Source organism: Tenebrio molitor, chromosome 3 (assembly GCF_963966145.1).
Source record: "Tenebrio molitor chromosome 3, icTenMoli1.1, whole genome shotgun sequence".
Classification (NCBI taxonomy): domain Eukaryota; kingdom Metazoa; phylum Arthropoda; class Insecta; order Coleoptera; family Tenebrionidae; genus Tenebrio; species Tenebrio molitor.
The window spans coordinates 30,634,005-30,649,227 of record NC_091048.1 but is presented as its reverse complement, the minus strand read 5'-3'; the positions used below and the strand labels follow the sequence as shown (position 1 = coordinate 30,649,227).

Below are 15,223 nucleotides of genomic sequence, written 5' to 3'. Positions count from 1 at the left end.
GATAATGACTGGACTGTTGCAGATGGAAAATCTTGACATGGCGATTTGCGATTTATTGTACGATCCCTCGGTGTCTGCACTGTCGGACGATGTACAAAAAGAAGTGGAGGCTTTTTCTTTGCAGGTGCGCTTAGAAAAAGTGCAAGTCTGCGGGTGCGGATTTGTGGTAAACAACGAAATCACATTTGCTGTGCGTCGCCGCAATTTGCTGAATCTCGACTAAATGGAGATTATTTTTAGGTTGTTGCGACCGTGGCGTCGTACATCTTCAGCTTACTTCAATACCAACTGGATTAGTTTAATCTAAATTTGAAAATATCGAAAAGAATCGCGTCTAGTCGGAGTTATCAACACAAATAAAAATGTGAAATAGATGTGTTGGTCGTTAAAAAGTTGACAATACAAGCATGTCAAGACCTTTGATATCTACGTACGTAATTGGTCTCTTTAGTCGCTCCAATCTGAACAAGTGGCAGTCCAGATTCGTCTCTTCTGGTGCTCGCGTCTAAACAACAACCGCCAGATTTGATGTTTTCAAAATTCAAAACTAAAATTAGTGTCACGACCCTGTGATCTCCGCAGCAAGTGATAAGACATTCTTTTCGTTTTTTTATCGTCTCGATAACAATTATTTTATTTCCTATTTACAATAAATTAAAAATCATGAATGCAGTAGGACCCGTTACGAACCACCAAAACGTGAAAAAACGTCCTCAGTAAGTCCTCTAAAAACATGTTTTACCTGTTTTTTTTTTTTGTTGTGAATTTCTAGGTTACACGAAAAAAACTTCTGTTTGAGAAATTCGATGTTAATAGATTTATTCGAAAACATTCACGTCAGAACCGTATATCATTTGTTCGTAGCGATTTTCATCGGCCTCTTCGTAAACACGACAGTTTACGACTACATAAAAAAAGGAGAGTGAGTAGGATGCGTCCACTGTCGTTTTTTATTAAGACAAAATGTTTTAGGGTGGTTTTGGGGCTAAAACTTATTTGGGCAGGTTTCGGTGGAATACACGTAGCGTTGGTGGCATGGCTCGCGTACTTTTCTGTCGCTTGTGTCAGTTGCTTTTTGTTCAAGTTCTGGGCCAGGAAAAGGATCTTCCTCAAACGTAAAGATCCAACGCTGTCCACAACACGTTTCACTTGTTTCTTATTACAGTAAAAAACATCAGACTTTGGGACTTTTTCTGGACACTCGTGACAGGGACCTATTACACCGGTAGCTTTCTTACGGCTGGGTACGTGGTGACCAAATTTAAACTGTCGCCTGCCTCGTCTGCTTTCGTCGTGATCGAACAGGTGGGCACGAGAATGTCTTAACTCTTTTACTCAAACCACACTTCCAGACGAGGATCTTGATGAAAGTCCACTCCTTTGTCAGAGAGAACGCTCCGAAAGTGGTCACTTTCAAGCAACACACCGACAGCGACCTCCCTCTTCCTCAATTTTCGCACTTGTTGTACTTCCTCTTCGCCCCCACCCTCATCTACCGCGATTCTTACCCTAGAAGAGAAAAGATTGACTGGACTTTTGTCTGTTTCCGCTTCTTGGAATGCGTCGGGGTCATCTTTTTCATGAGCTTCGTCATCGACAGATTTCTCAACCCGTCGATCGAAGACTTCGGGATTAGAAAATTCACCGTGAACGAGATCGTACTGTGCATTTTCGAAAACACCATCACCGGCGTGTTCATCCTGCTGCCGATGTTCTTCCTGATCCTGCACTCCTGGCAGAACATGTTCGCCGAGATCACTCGATTCGGAGACAGACTGTTTTACCGGGACTGGTGGACTTGCACCGACTTCTCCTGCTACTTCCGCAAGTGGAACATCATAGTGCAAGAGTGGCTCTACCTCTACATCTACAGAGACTTCAACGAGAACGTGTTCCGTGGCAACTCCACCCTGTCGAAATTAGCCGTTTTCGTGATCTCGGCGGTCGTTCACGAGTGGATCCTCGCCTACATGTTCGGCTTCTTCTTTCCTTTGTTGTTCTTCGAGTTCTTGTTTTTGGGGTCGCTTTTCAACTTCCTCCTCGCCCCCAAGAACACCTTCTTCAACATTCTGTTCTGGTACGCCATATCCTTAGGCATGGCCACTCTGGTTACCATGTACGGAATCGAGTTTTACGCCAGAGCCAACGCGCCCATCGCCAACCCCACGTTCAAGGACCGAGTCATCCCCAGATTCCTGACGTGCGATTGCATCGCATCGGCGACGTAAAAGGTCAAAAGTAAACTCGTCCCACTTGTAAACATTTTTATTTGTATTCTGTTTTTGTATGTAAAAAAGTAACGATAACTGCTTCACATATGAATAAACGAATCCTTCTGACATGTAATTTTCATTTTGATCACGAATTGATAAAACACCGACGGCTAGGAAAGCCCGAATAAATAAATTATTTACATGCAGGCCGTTCTCCCTTCCGATCGTTAAACTAATGGCAGAATCGAATGGAATGAGCTGTACTACATTTACCGAAGAGAAATTAATCAGGCAACAGGAAAACAAGCGACAGTGCTGTACCGGCGAAACGCGTAAATAAACTTAAACCTAAACAGAACACCCTGTATATATCGACACGAAACAAAAAAAAAAAATCAATAAAGGAACTAAAGTTTACGATCAGACGATTTTCGACTCGTTGCGACTCCGAATCGGAAACTTATTCTCTTTGTAGGCGAGCTTTAACGAATCCAATTTTTTTATGTTCGACGGTTGGGCCCCCTCGTCGATCGAGTCGCCCGACGACTTACCCGAGTCCGTCTCGGCCTGCGCGTTTTTCAGAAATTTGGCGCAATCCGCGTACAGATCGTCGTATTTCACTTCCAGGAACAGTTCGTGGAGCATCCGCCGCGGCGACAGGCGGTACGTGCACTCCGACATCATCTTGCACACCTCCGAGTAGAGACAGGGGTCCTGGAAGACCTGGGGGTGGCCCTGCTTGCACTGGAGCAGCGACTGCTTGACCTGCCGGCACCAGACGGGGTTGGCGAACTGGTCGACCAAGCGCAGAACTTGGCCTTTCACGTCTGAGGGTGAAAAAAATTGTAATAACAGGGGGGCGCGGTACGGAAGGGACTCACTCTCGGGGTTGGCGGCGTCGTATTTGGTGTCCAAAGGATCTGAAAAACCGGTTGAGATTTTCGTGCGACAACTGAGAGAGATACCGACCTCCGGCTACCACCATGAAGATGTCGTCGTCTTGGGACGCCTTCCCCGAGCAGAGCAGGCACAGCTCCGTCTCGTGCTTCCACAGCGTCTCCTCGCGCACCTTGAAGTCGTGCATCGCGTACACTATCTCGTCGTTTATTATGGGGAACTTCTCCAGAGAGACGTCTCTGGTTTCCTCGTCGACGTCCAGGAACAGACTGTGAATGGCTTGGGGCAACCCGATGCCCATGTAGCACCTGTCCTCTCCCTCTGACGCGCTCTCGTGCACCGAAAACCTCTTGATGCTCGACGTGGAAGAGACCAAGGCGTTGAAATCGTCGACTATCGAGACGGGAACCTCCCACGCGCTGTCGTTGTGGATCTCTTCGTCGTAGGCCGGTTCTTCGAGATACCTGGGTGATTTGCGCAGCGACCTGAGCGTGGCGTATCCGACGAGATCCTGATGGCTCAACTTGCTGGTGGCGCCGCCGCTCAACGACTGCAGAGACTTCTCCGAGTTGGACCCACCTGAAAAACCCCCATCACCGAAGAGACAAACGGAAACAACTCCTTACTTTGCACCGAAACCCTCCGCGACGACTCCGAATGGCGCCTCGCTTTCTGGCCCGGCTGCTTCAGAGTGCTCAGGCTGCAGGAACTCGGGATGGGGCTCAAGATTTGGGGGCGTTCGCTGAAACCGACACGTTTTACCAACAACTTCGATCGTTTCGTTTCCACTCACTACATCACGGATTTACCGCCGCCGACCGAATCGCAAGAGCTGACCCCCGACGTCGTCGACTCCGTCGTCGAGTTATTCCTGACTCTCCGCACGATCTCGGTGCCCAACCTGAAGCTGCCCTTTTTGCTGTCCGGCGCTCGAATTATCTCGAACGTTTTCGATTCGGAAAGCGACCTCTTGTGGTAGGCCGATGGTTGATTTTGATTGGCGGGAAGAGTGAGAGATTTTTGAGGACCCGCAACGATCGCATCTGCAAAAAGTCGTTGAAGAGATGGGCGAAACGGAAACGAGCACCACCTGGGAGAGCCACCATTGATTCGGACGTGTCGTCGTCGGTGCTGCCCTCTACGTCCTTGATTCCGGAATCGAAGTAGTACAAAGTGGAGGAGATGTCGGGAAATCCGCACGGAAGTCGGAGACTGTCGTCGGCGTCCTCATCCCACGCTTCTTCCTCGATGATGGGCCAAGCGACGTGTCGGTTGTGCCTCGTGCAGAACCACCCTAAACAGATGAATTGTAAAGGTGGCGAGACTAAAACAGCGACGGTTGGTCCCACCCAATTTGAACAGCTCGTCTGCTCCCAATCGCGTCGTCGATATCAGTCCGAGGGCGTAGTACGAGGTGGCTCTGATCGAAAGAACAAGACAATCTTGTGCCAGAGCGATCATCGAGGTTAGACAGTTGTTGAGGAGAAGGTATCTCAGGCCTTCGGTGGTGCTTCCGAAGTGGCCGAGAGCCCACAGCGACGCCTTCAGTTTGAGGATGTCCTCGTCGGTGTCGCACAAACCGCTCGTCAAAAACTGCAACAAGATTTTTTGTTTGGCTCAACACAATTGTAGCCTCTCACCTGGATCATCGTCTCCAACGAGCCGTGATGCACCAGCATCAAAAATCCGTCGGTCTGCCGCGCCAGCTGGCCGTACAAGTGCGGCGGTAGGAAAGTGTCTTTACGATTGGTCGCCCGTATCGCGCTCACGCGCTTGTCGTACTTCCCGTCTTCGTCTCTCTGATGCAGAGTTAAAACATCCGAAGTCTCACCTTCGACTAGTTTGACGTATCTGTAGTTGAAGTAGTCATCCCACCGCTTGACCTCGTTCACCACAAAGTCGTTCTTGTTCAACAGTTGAAACCCCGAAGAAATCGCCAACAATCGGACGGCCAACAGCGAACCCTTCTCGCCCAGATGATTCAAATTCGGATTCAACTTGACCAAAGTCTCCAAACAACTCTCGAGTTCGCAAGCTTCGTGCAGCGAACTCAGAGCCGTCAGATACACACTCCTCGCCTTGTCCTTCAACTGATTGACTAGAAATCTGACGCCCCAATCCGAGAAACCGCTGATTCCGGCCCTCAACAGGACCAGTAGGAACTGTGTCGCGTACAATCTTGAACTCTCGACCTGACACTTCAACACCGAACTCAGCAAGTCCCTGCACGGACCGGGATTGCTGTAGTCCAAAGACGACACTATCAGCTTGACGTAACAGTCGTTATTCGTGGTGGTGGCGAGATGTTCGAGACGCTTGAACATCTCCAAGTTGTTCAACAGTCGAATTCCGACGTCGTAAGCGCTTAAGCGGCCGATGAAGAGGAAATAGCTTTGGCATTGGGTGCTGTTCATGTGCTGGGGGTTGAAGAGACAGTCGTGGACGCTCCGACCGCTCGTGATGGCCGTGATCTGGTCGGAAATGTCCGCGAACAAGTCGACCAACATCCGGTTGCTCTCGTCGTGGTCGAGTTCGAGCAGGCAGTTGATCAGGTCGATTCCGGTCAAGGTGTAGGCGACGCTGATCTTGGGGGTGGTCAAGTCCATGTGGGAATAACGGTTACGCGACGGCGTGTAAAAGTCCACCAGACGCTTCATGAAGTTCCGATGAGTGGTGTCGGACAAATCGATCTTCAGAGATTCCCCCTGAAGCGTAATCGGTCAAAAGGAGTCGAACTCTTCGACGAGCTTACCTTGAGGACGATGCGAATCAGGTTCCAGTTCCAAGTGTACGCATCTTTGTTCAATAAAACTGCAGTCTCTTTGATCACGTCGTCGCCATCTTTGCTGACCAACTGTCAAACAGTTCAATTGTTTTTAAACGTCAAATTTGACTTGTCAAACACGGTTTTATTTGTATTTTGTCAAAAAATAAATAGAGAAAGTGCACCAGTTCGATAAAACGGAGCGCAAAAGTGCGCGCTCTCTGTCGACTTACTTGCTGCCACTTGAACTTGAGCGTCTTGAGTTTGTGCCTGCTTTTCTTGCTATTTTTACTAGAGAACTTGATGTTGCCCCCACTTCTGAGAATAAAGTCCAGGTGAAGACTGTAGGAGGCCGGTCTGGCCTTCAACAACTTTTGCAGCTGTTGCAGACCGTTGACAGCCTTGATGGCTTGAGGTTTCCCGTGAGTGGCGTATTCTAGCAGCGAGGGGAGAGCTGGGGAAACGTTGCAACACTCTGGAGGCAAGAGGATCTGTATCAGGTGCATCAGTTCGCCCAAGAGAACGGTCGCGCGAACGCTGATGAAAGTGTCGCTGGTGGCGATGACCTCGACGATCGCTCCCAGAAGGCCACATTCGAGGAAACAGTACAAAAGGAGGGCCAAGTGCATGTCGGTAATACTAGGGGTCGTTTTGGCCAAGTGAGGTAGGATGAAGCGACCTTCGGCCGCGACGAAGCCTTCGTTCAGTCTCCAGGAAGACTGGGGTTCGGAGGGGTCCACGGCGCCCAAAGCCACCGACAGTTCGTCGGTCCATTCGGGCTGAGGTAAGCCTAGGAGTTCGTACAACAAGTCCAAAACAGCTTTCTGCCAAAGAAAACGACAGTCAAACGGAGTCAAAGAGGTCGACGTAACATTACCCTGACTTCTAATTGTTTCAGATAGAGCACCTCGACCACAGCCTTGAGTCCCGCTTTGTTCGCCGGACCGCAAAAGTGTAAAATCCCAGGCCAGCTCCTGAGAATCGACAACAAAGCGAGCCGGCTACAATTAAAACGCAACTCTCTTTCGTCCCTAAATAAAATAATTTCATCATTTTGCTTTCTCCCCGATTCGATGTCATCTTACACGTATTTGTCTTTGTCTTTCCATCCGTGCCGATAGTGAAAATCACAGTAAGGAGCTGCTATGGAGTGGAGATCGATCGCGGCTTGATTCCTCGTGGAGGGTTTGTCAAGTAACAATAGCAAAACCCCGCACAAAGACTCCGCAATTTTAGGCGTTTGACATTCGAGTAAATTCCGCGTGATAGCTGCCACACCGCCGGTTTCAATAAATAAATTCGTATTGAGCACCCCTGCAACGACGCATTTAAATCTGATGGCTTTCCACGCGAAACCGACATACCCAATTCGCACAACGTGGCGAGACAGATGCGCAGCATCCTGTCTCTCTCCTCGACGACGCCGTTGGCCAAAGACACCAAGCTGCGACCTAAAGCTATGTGAAAGTTGCTCGGCGACAACATCAGAATTTTCCTGATCAGTTTCATGGCCTCTATCCTTTCGACGTCGTTCTTCAGGACCAGATCGAGGGATCGGGCGATCAAAAACGGGATCAGGAGCTTGTTCAGTTGCGCAATGTCGTCCTCGTTGCGCAACACGTGCCGGATGGCTCTCAATCCGCCAGATCTAACTTGAGTAGATTCGTGGAGAAGAGCGATGCGTAAACTGCAACTGCGCGATAGAATGGGGTCGGGCGCGTCGGCGGCGCACTTACCAGCACAGGATGTCTCTCATGCTGAAACCGATGTTCTCAAAGTTGCCCTCAATATGGAGGGTCACTTTGACAAAAGCGTTCAAGTAATTTAAGCGTTTTCCATCGGTAAGGTCGGAGATCTGGCAAAGCGCGGACAATATACTGGTTACGTTCTGGCGTGAATCTGAAACGTGAAAAAATTGTGTTCGGTTGGTGATGGAATTGTAAGAGTGTAGGTTACCGCTATTGACATCGAAATTAATATCGTCTTCTTTATTAACGTATCGACCTACAATCATAATTCATCGTTAAACACAATTCGGGCCGGGAATAAAACGATTACCTCTCTGAAATCGACCGTAACGTGAGTTTGAATATCGCATCCAACTCGTTGTGGCCATATTCGTATATTTGCCGTCACTTTATTTATAAACACTAAATCGTCCTACTGTTATTTATAAATTAAAAAACACTGCATTATCAAATTTTATATACACACACTACAAACTGTCAAACCCAAGTTGTTAGGTTAGGCGTTGAGGGATGCAACCACAGGATGCAACTGTCAGCGACGTTGCCACATTTACAAAACTACAATTCCGAATTAGGCGGTCGCTCAACGAAGAACGTTTTTAATAAGCAAACATTTTCTGGTGGGTTTTCACCTCACCTAATTGAAAAAAATTAAGCCGAATCTCAAAAAAACCCACAGAATAATCGACCTTCAACCGATAAGGAAACGACACACACGGTCTCGTAATTTTTTCTATTTTTCCCCACGATGATTAAGGGAAACTGACGTGGTTATTTATTTTTAAAGTAAAAGGTGTCATTGTACTCCAGCGTTGCGTAGACGACTTTTAAACCGTGAATTTCGGCGAAGCGGACTGCAGACTGAACGCTCGTCACGATATTTTTTAAGGGAAATTGGTAATTAAAGATTCAAACAAAAAGCGTAACTTCACATTTATTACGAATAAAAAATATTTAATACAATCATATAACTTCGAAACAAATTAAATTACACTTACTTGTACATTTATCACAATTAAGAAAACGTAATTGCTATTATTACCTAATAAATAACGGTGGCTTTGGCAGCCCTGAATAAATGCGCGTCGTGAACTTAGCCGCGATTCAGTAAGGCCACTTGTGTCAGACTCTATAATACTATTTCTTACTGATAGTTAGTCCTCGGATTAACGTTGATCATCTCACTAGTACTGTAAATGTAAAAAAACAAATTAGTAGCGAGTCGAGTCAGTTTTTGTTGCGTCACCTTTTTCCGCATTTAATGTGTATGAAAAGTAGTACGATGCCCAAGAGCAAGCACACGCAACCCACTACGATGTAGGCGATCCCTAAGAAAGGATTTTTCCCACCTAGGAGTGAAGTGGTGCTCAAAATCATCCGTTTGGAGCCGTCAAACGGAGTGACGTTGTAGGCTGAAAGCGACACTGATTAGTCCGTCTACAACGGTCTAAAACTCATTACAATAGAGCACCCTCAACTGATATTTCCCCTTGAGGAGTCCATCTTTGTACCCGTCTTGCGTGTGGTCGATCTTTCTGTACAGTTTCCTGAAAGTCGGCAGGGCCGCCGTCCTCATCCACACGATCAAGTCCTCGTTCTGGAACCCGTTGTTTTCGGGGTCGCTCTGATCCAACTCCCAAATGTTCTTCTTCCACGCTAGAGGTTTGGCGAAACTGCTGAAAGCTTTCTCCAGCTCGCCGGGCGGATTCCTGAATTTTATGTTCTTGTCCGAGTCCCACGCGATGCCCTTCCTGATTAGGTCGACGTTGTCCCAGGCGTCGTGGTTGTTGTACTTTTTCAACGTCAAAATGTCGCTGAATAGCGAATTAGCGATGGCCCCGCACGGGGCTATAGGATGGCCAGTTTTGTTTTTGTCGAACGGGCTGCAGTCGGACGACGGGTCCGAGTCCAGCCGCCCCAAAAGCTGGTTGTCGTCGCGCGACTTGACGTACCGACGGTGGTTTTGATAAAAGTTGCTCAGGCCATAGTACATGTAAACTTTGCCCTTGAAGTCGGAATCTAACGTGAACGGTAAGATGCAAGTGCAATTGATGTTCTCGTCTGCGGCGATTATCTCGGAGCAGGGAATGCCGGTGTCCGTAAAGTTGTTCTTATCCACTTCTTTCGTTTGATTGCAGTTGGTGTAGTCGATCACAAGTTCTTTTACTTCATCTGAGAAGTAGAGCAGGCCGATTCCGACCGGAATGAAGGCTATTCCGATGACAAAAAACGTGGGGAGGACCGTGCCCGCGGTAAGGATGGGTTGCCACGCCGGAAGACGCTGCTGTTTGAAAGCGCTGTCTGAAATCAAACCGTGAATAATTCACTTTCCACGCGGAACGTCCGCTTACAATAGCCCCCCATCGCCATCGAGTCGCAACTAAACAAACTTACGTATATTTTACTACACGACATTATCTTTGCTCATGAATTATAAATCATTGCAGGGATAATTGTTTCATGGAATGTCTGTGTGGAAATTGCTATGTTGCTGACCTTAACCAGCAACACATGGCGATTTCTCATACAATTATTTCACGGAGCTTTTTCATTATGCGAATAAGATCGATAAGAAGGGGTGGGTGATGCGACTTCAAGGGTGGACTTGCCCCTTTAAATGTCACCTATTACTAATTTACCTGAGGGTTTTTTGGTTTTGGCTGCTTCGCTACTTTCCAGTGCCATTGCCGTCTTGGATACACAAATCACGAAATTAAAGCCCTCCGAACGTAACTGTTAGAATTACTTGTTTGCAAATTGTCTCGCTCTGCCAGGCGCAAATTTGATAGATAACCGATTCGACATTCGACGAAATGTCAAAAATCAGTGCAGCCAACACACTATTGGTTGGTCAAAAAATGACGAGTTGAAATAATTACCGATTATTTATTGATTTTGTCCGATGCGTAAACTCTATTTCGTTAAGAAACGGAAATGAAAATATTTTGTGAGAAGACAGGAGTACAGTTGCTTACACTTGCCGTTCGAGACTTACAGTTTTTTGCAACATTCGTAGGAAAAAAAATGAATGTTTCTTATGATCAAATAAACAAACACTGATGCCTAACCAAAGATTTATTTCCATCAAGTAACATACAACTTACAGTTTCTATTTGCTAGTGCATTATATCTATATTTTATATACATAAAAACTAGTAAAATCGTTACAAAGAGGTTAAAATACAGCTTAGTTTGCTACAATAGTTTGCAATTACTTAAAGAAAATGTATGTATTAAAAATGTGTCACTGAAGAACGCTATTCTCATAGAAAATAATACAAAAATATATTTGTAATTGAGAGGGTGATAACTCGCAATTTTGGATCCAGTCGCGACCGGTTCACACCATTAAAAAAGCATAACGTCATCGTCGACATGATAAAGAAAACGAAATTTTGACAGTTCGGTCCGAAAATCTCTAGATCAATCAATAAGAAAAACTGAATGGAAAAATCCTATCATGAACCAGACAAACAAAAACAAAACCTATTTACAATCATATGTGTATGGGCACGTGATCTAACAGTTTGGCTCTATCAGAAAAAACGGCACTGCACATTTCACACTTGAACATGTTTTGCGCATGTTGCATCGACAACTCGGCCAGTTCGTGAAGAGGACTGGGATCGACCACTTCCTGTTTCACCTTCACTTCCTCCCTCGCCTCCACGGTCTCGATGTCCGGCAGAATATTCTCCGGTTCCATCCTCTTGTTTTTCGTTATGATCATGCCTCCCTTGACCAACCTCACCACTTTGCTGCCCGGCCCTATGATGGTGCGTCCGGGCCTCAGATTGTGCAACTGTGTGGGAGTCGACGTCACTTTGATTATGTTGGTTGGCACTGGTCCGTTGTCGGTCTCGACGATTTGCTCGGAAGCGACCTCTGGCGGCTGTTCGGCTTGCTCCATGTACACCACTCCGTTGCTGTGGTCGTAGTGCTGGTCCTCTTTCAATAGATTGCTCACGGCTTGCTCTGTGTCGTCATCGGGGAACGTCGCCAACGGCAACTTCTCAGTGTTCAAGATGTGATAACTGACGTTTTTAGTTCTGGGTCTTATTCTCTCCCCGGTGGCGGACTTCAACTCGGTCGGTTGAGTCCTCGTCACGAGAGTCTTAGTCTTGTGTCTTACTTTTCCATCTTCGCCTGTCTCGACGGGCACTCTTGTCTTCTGCGTGTGTATCATCTTGGGTCTCGACGGTACCGCCGGTTCCGTCTTGATCTTCCTCTTCGATTTGGAGGTAGCCTTCGAATTCACGATCGAGTTGATGTTCTCGATGGCCGAAGAGCAACTGTTGTACAGATCTGTGTAGGTTTCGTTCAAAGTCGGCTTCGGCGAGCTCTTCTTCTTTCTGTTGTTCTTCTTCCGTAACTCTCTTTCTTCTTCGGAATCTGTGTAATGATGTTCTTCCTCTTCCTCCACCTCGTCGTCGGCTTTGTTGGAAATCATTTCGAGTTCGTGCGGTTTCAGTTTCCTTCTGCGCTTGTACTTCCTGGGGCCGACTTGGGGCTGTCTCTTCATGGCGGTGTTCAGATCACAATGGTGGATCAGGTGGACTATGAGGTCTTGCGAGGTGGCGAACATGTCCGAACAGACCGAACAGCAGTAGGGGGTGACGCTGTGGGTGTATTTGGGGTCGGGGCCCGAGTGGTGGGACCTGATGTGTTCCCTCAAGACAACTCTTTGGTTGAACGCTCTGGGACATACTGCGCAAGCGTACGGTTTTTCTCCGGTGTGGATTCGTTCGTGCTTTCGCAGGGTTCCGCCGTCGGCGAAGGCCTTCCAGCAGAACCTGCATCCGTAGGGTCTCTCCCCTGTGTGAATCCTGATGTGGATCTGTTGGGAACTGCGCGATCCGAATGTCTTGCCGCACTCTCGACAAGGGAACTGTCTCCCGGAGAGACTGCTGTGACTGTGTCGGTGGTTCATCAGAGACCTCCCGTCGGGGAACTCCTCGCCGCAGACGTCGCACGACACTATCTTGTTCCTGTGCGACAGCATGTGCCTCTTCAGGCGCGCCTTATTGTGGAAAGTCTTGGCGCACTTCGAACACGCGAAACTCTTCTCCTTCGAGTGCTCCCACGAGTGCTTCAGCAAGGTGCGCCTGTCTTTGCAGGTCCGTCCGCACAACATGCACGTGTTCGGGGGCAGATTCTTGCCGTGCTTGGACTGCACGTGCGCCGCCACCGCCTGGTCGTCGTTGCAAACCTCGCCGCAGATCATGCAGCGGTGCTCCGACCCCCGGGCGTGGACCTCCGCGTGGGCCAGCAGGTCCAACGCTTCAGGAAACGACTCGCCGCAGACGTTGCAGATGTGTCCGAACTCGTGGTCGTTGATGAACTCCTCCTTGATGTGCACCCTCTGGTGGCGCTTCAGGTTGTCCTGGCGGTGGAACGACAGGCCGCAGGTCGAGCAGTAGAAGGTGCCGTATTTCGTCTCCTCTTCGGAGTAGTCCTCGTCTTCGTCGTCGTCGAAATCCTCAATGTCGCCGTGCTTGTTCCGGAGGTGCTCGCGCATCAGAGCCACGTCCCAGAACATCTCTCCGCATTTCTGGCACTCGAAGGGGCTGTCGCCGCCGTGGATTCGTGCGTGCGACGCCAGGGCCTTCTCGCGGGCGAACCCCACGCCGCAGTGCTGACAGACGAACGGTTTGCGCGGGTCGGTGATCGGATACCTCACCTCCACCGGCTGGTTCTCCGTCATATATTCCGTGTAGTCGGTGTAGTCGCCTTTGACGTTGTTCTCCATGGCCTCCATCAAGCGCATGTCTTCGTCCACGTAGTTGTACGAGCGAGAACTCGACGCGACGGTGTCGTCGCCTTCGTACGAGTCGTACTCTTCTTTGACTTTGGTCTTCTTTCTCCTGCTCGAGAAAGGTTTGTTTCTCTTAGTGCGACCCTTCTCCACGTCTGACTCGTCCAACTGCTGGACATCTTCTTCTTCGAGCCCGTCCGTCTCGGGTATGTACGCGTGTATCTTCAAGTGGTTCATCAGATCGCACTTTCTTATGTACCTGACCCCGCACAGGTTGCATCCGTGGGGTCTGTCCGTCTGGTGGGCCACCATGTGGTTCATCAGATTCGCCTTCTTTCTGAACCTTCTGCTGCAGAAATCGCAAGGATACGGCCTGGATGCCGTGTACTCATCCTGATCTGTCGGCAACGGTATGTCGAAATCTTCGCTGGCTTGTTCTTCGGTGCCCCCAACGGCTTCTTCCGACCCCACGACTATCTCTTCGGGACAGCTCTCGTCCCACTGTTCGGTAACGATCTCTTCGGCCACTTCCATGAATTCCTCCTGGAAGTTGGCCGTGTGAGTCGGCTGCATGACGAGGACATTGTCTTCGGTTATGTAGACGATGTTACCCTCTTGTTCGGGTTCGCCCTCGGTCTGGACCGTTTCCTCCGCTTGTTGAATTCCGGTGAATTCTTCCGTCTCCGCCGGGAGGATCTCATTCTCTATGCTGCAGATGACTTCCTCGCCCTGGACGACGGTCGCAGAGTCTTCCCAAGCTAAAGCGAAATTATCTTCCATGGCGACTAGTCGTCAACAACATATTTTCAATTCTACAACAAAAAAAATTGAAGTCATGACTTTTTTTTTTAATTGAACTTAAAGAAAAAGTTTAAAAAAGATCCGCGACCCAAGCACACGTCCCTGATCAATCTTCTCTAAAAACACGACATGTTACGCAATTGGAAAATTGAAATCTACTTTTTTTAAACGCGCTGCATAACCGGACTCACATTCCATTGCAAACATTGTATTTCTTAATAACTAAAGCAAATATTAGTACAAAGCTGGTGTATTATCTTAAGTTTAGGCGTTTATTATGTCATGTTACAGCTGTTATAAATCAATTAAACGGTTGGCAAGTTCCATCAATGAGCGAAATCGGGTTTCATCGGGGGCGGGTTCCTGTTTTGGGGTAATTGGGCGATAAGAACGCCGACCGTCGACCTGGCAGCCGCCGCTGATGACGTCAATGTGCCTGGGGGGGCGCTCGAGTGCTGGCGCCGCCTCTCCGGTGGACGTGAGTCGCCCCCTTCGGCCACGTCTGCTTCGATTGAGCGCCATTTCGCCGCCACAACCGCAGACGGGGAGTCTAACTTGTAGGTTAAACAAATTTGACAAGTGAGGTTATGCTTAATTGAGGTTAGCACAGTTTACAATTTCGAAAAACGTAAACATTGGCATTTTTCGAACGATCCGATCAATTTTTCATCGGTTCCCGACGTCGATTGGCGAAATCGGATGAATTAACAGTATGTGCGTGCTATAAACGTCCATTGCATACCAATCTTGGAGGAAAGAAAGGAAAACGACAATTACATCACGGCACAAATTCCGCACGACAGCGACGCCCGACGCGAAACTATGACCGATTCCGGCACGAAAACGGCGAAGCTGACCCGTGGGACCCTCAAAATCAGTACTTACATGGATTTTTACGGCGAAAAATGACAACCTAACCAAGCTTTACAAACTCAGCGTCGACCTTCACTTTACAATGAGCAATGGCTGCTCGACTTGTCGTTTTGTGTTGTGCTGGCCCGTCGACAGAGGCGCCGATTTCGTGAAGAACACGCTGCGGGGGACA

At 48.3% G+C, this 15,223-nt stretch overlaps 4 protein-coding genes across 5 annotated transcripts; 1 reads left to right on the top strand and 3 right to left on the bottom strand.

Moving 5' to 3' along the window:
- The first annotated feature begins 276 nt into the window (after positions 1-276).
- On the top strand, positions 277-2,339 carry LOC138126492 (sterol O-acyltransferase 1-like). Its single transcript, XM_069042251.1, has 5 exons — positions 277-716; positions 773-922; positions 973-1,115; positions 1,166-1,305; positions 1,353-2,339. Exons 1-5 carry the CDS (start codon positions 664-666, stop codon positions 2,226-2,228), a joined length of 1,362 nt encoding a protein of 453 aa, XP_068898352.1. The 5' UTR covers positions 277-663; the 3' UTR covers positions 2,229-2,339.
- Positions 2,251-8,133, bottom strand: rictor (rapamycin-insensitive companion of Tor). 2 transcript variants are annotated; one of them, XM_069042246.1, is made up of 16 exons: positions 7,933-8,133; positions 7,831-7,878; positions 7,611-7,773; positions 7,239-7,561; positions 6,960-7,188; positions 6,752-6,905; positions 6,108-6,698; positions 5,863-5,964; positions 4,751-5,815; positions 4,460-4,703; positions 4,198-4,404; positions 3,904-4,153; positions 3,737-3,852; positions 3,183-3,689; positions 3,095-3,133; positions 2,251-3,040 (listed from the first exon to the last, which is right to left on the bottom strand). In XM_069042246.1, exons 1-16 carry the CDS (start codon positions 7,988-7,990, stop codon positions 2,634-2,636), a joined length of 4,503 nt encoding a protein of 1,500 aa, XP_068898347.1. In that variant the 5' UTR covers positions 7,991-8,133; the 3' UTR covers positions 2,251-2,633. The 2 variants fall into 2 exon arrangements, with proteins under 2 accessions (XP_068898347.1, XP_068898348.1); XM_069042247.1 differs by having other exon boundaries at positions 4,201-4,404.
- A 405-nt stretch (positions 8,134-8,538) lies between these two features.
- On the bottom strand, positions 8,539-10,464 carry Cdc50 (cell cycle control protein 50A). Its single transcript, XM_069042239.1, has 4 exons — positions 10,262-10,464; positions 9,084-9,923; positions 8,869-9,034; positions 8,539-8,812 (listed from the first exon to the last, which is right to left on the bottom strand). The coding sequence occupies exons 1-4, from the start codon at positions 10,305-10,307 to the stop codon at positions 8,767-8,769; spliced, it is 1,098 nt and encodes a 365-aa protein (XP_068898340.1). The 5' UTR covers positions 10,308-10,464; the 3' UTR covers positions 8,539-8,766.
- Positions 10,465-10,679: 215 nt separating this feature from the next.
- Positions 10,680-15,202, bottom strand: LOC138126484 (zinc finger protein 569). Its single transcript, XM_069042237.1, has 2 exons — positions 15,064-15,202; positions 10,680-14,189 (listed from the first exon to the last, which is right to left on the bottom strand). Exon 2 carries the CDS (start codon positions 14,155-14,157, stop codon positions 11,119-11,121), a length of 3,039 nt encoding a protein of 1,012 aa, XP_068898338.1. The 5' UTR covers positions 14,158-14,189; positions 15,064-15,202; the 3' UTR covers positions 10,680-11,118.
- Between the last annotated feature and the right edge of the window lie 21 nt (positions 15,203-15,223).

What these genes read in the sequence shown, in the direction of transcription:
- LOC138126492 (XM_069042251.1), top strand. Translation starts at nt 664, where the DNA reads ATGAATGCAGTAGGACCCGTTACGAACCACCAAAACGTGAAAAAACGT. An exon ending in GACTACATAAAAAAAGGAGA is followed by an intron (nt 923 to 972) that starts GTGAGTAGGATG and finishes AAAATGTTTTAG; the next exon opens with GGTGGTTTTGGGGCTAAAAC. An exon ending in GAAAAGGATCTTCCTCAAAC is followed by an intron (nt 1,116 to 1,165) that starts GTAAAGATCCAA and finishes TTCTTATTACAG; the next exon opens with TAAAAAACATCAGACTTTGG.
- rictor (XM_069042246.1), bottom strand. Translation starts at nt 7,990, where the DNA reads ATGGCCACAACGAGTTGGATGCGATATTCAAACTCACGTTACGGTCGA. An exon ending in TGAAACAATTAGAAGTCAGG is followed by an intron (nt 6,699 to 6,751) that starts GTAATGTTACGT and finishes TTTCTTTGGCAG; the next exon opens with AAAGCTGTTTTGGACTTGTT. An exon ending in GCGGAGGGTTTCGGTGCAAA is followed by an intron (nt 3,690 to 3,736) that starts GTAAGGAGTTGT and finishes GGGGTTTTTCAG; the next exon opens with GTGGGTCCAACTCGGAGAAG.
- Cdc50 (XM_069042239.1), bottom strand. Translation starts at nt 10,307, where the DNA reads ATGGCACTGGAAAGTAGCGAAGCAGCCAAAACCAAAAAACCCTCAG. An exon ending in CAAAACCAAAAAACCCTCAG is followed by an intron (nt 9,924 to 10,261) that starts GTAAATTAGTAA and finishes GTTTGATTTCAG; the next exon opens with ACAGCGCTTTCAAACAGCAG. An exon ending in TCAGTTGAGGGTGCTCTATT is followed by an intron (nt 9,035 to 9,083) that starts GTAATGAGTTTT and finishes TGTCGCTTTCAG; the next exon opens with CCTACAACGTCACTCCGTTT.
- LOC138126484 (XM_069042237.1), bottom strand. Translation starts at nt 14,157, where the DNA reads ATGGAAGATAATTTCGCTTTAGCTTGGGAAGACTCTGCGACCGTCGTC.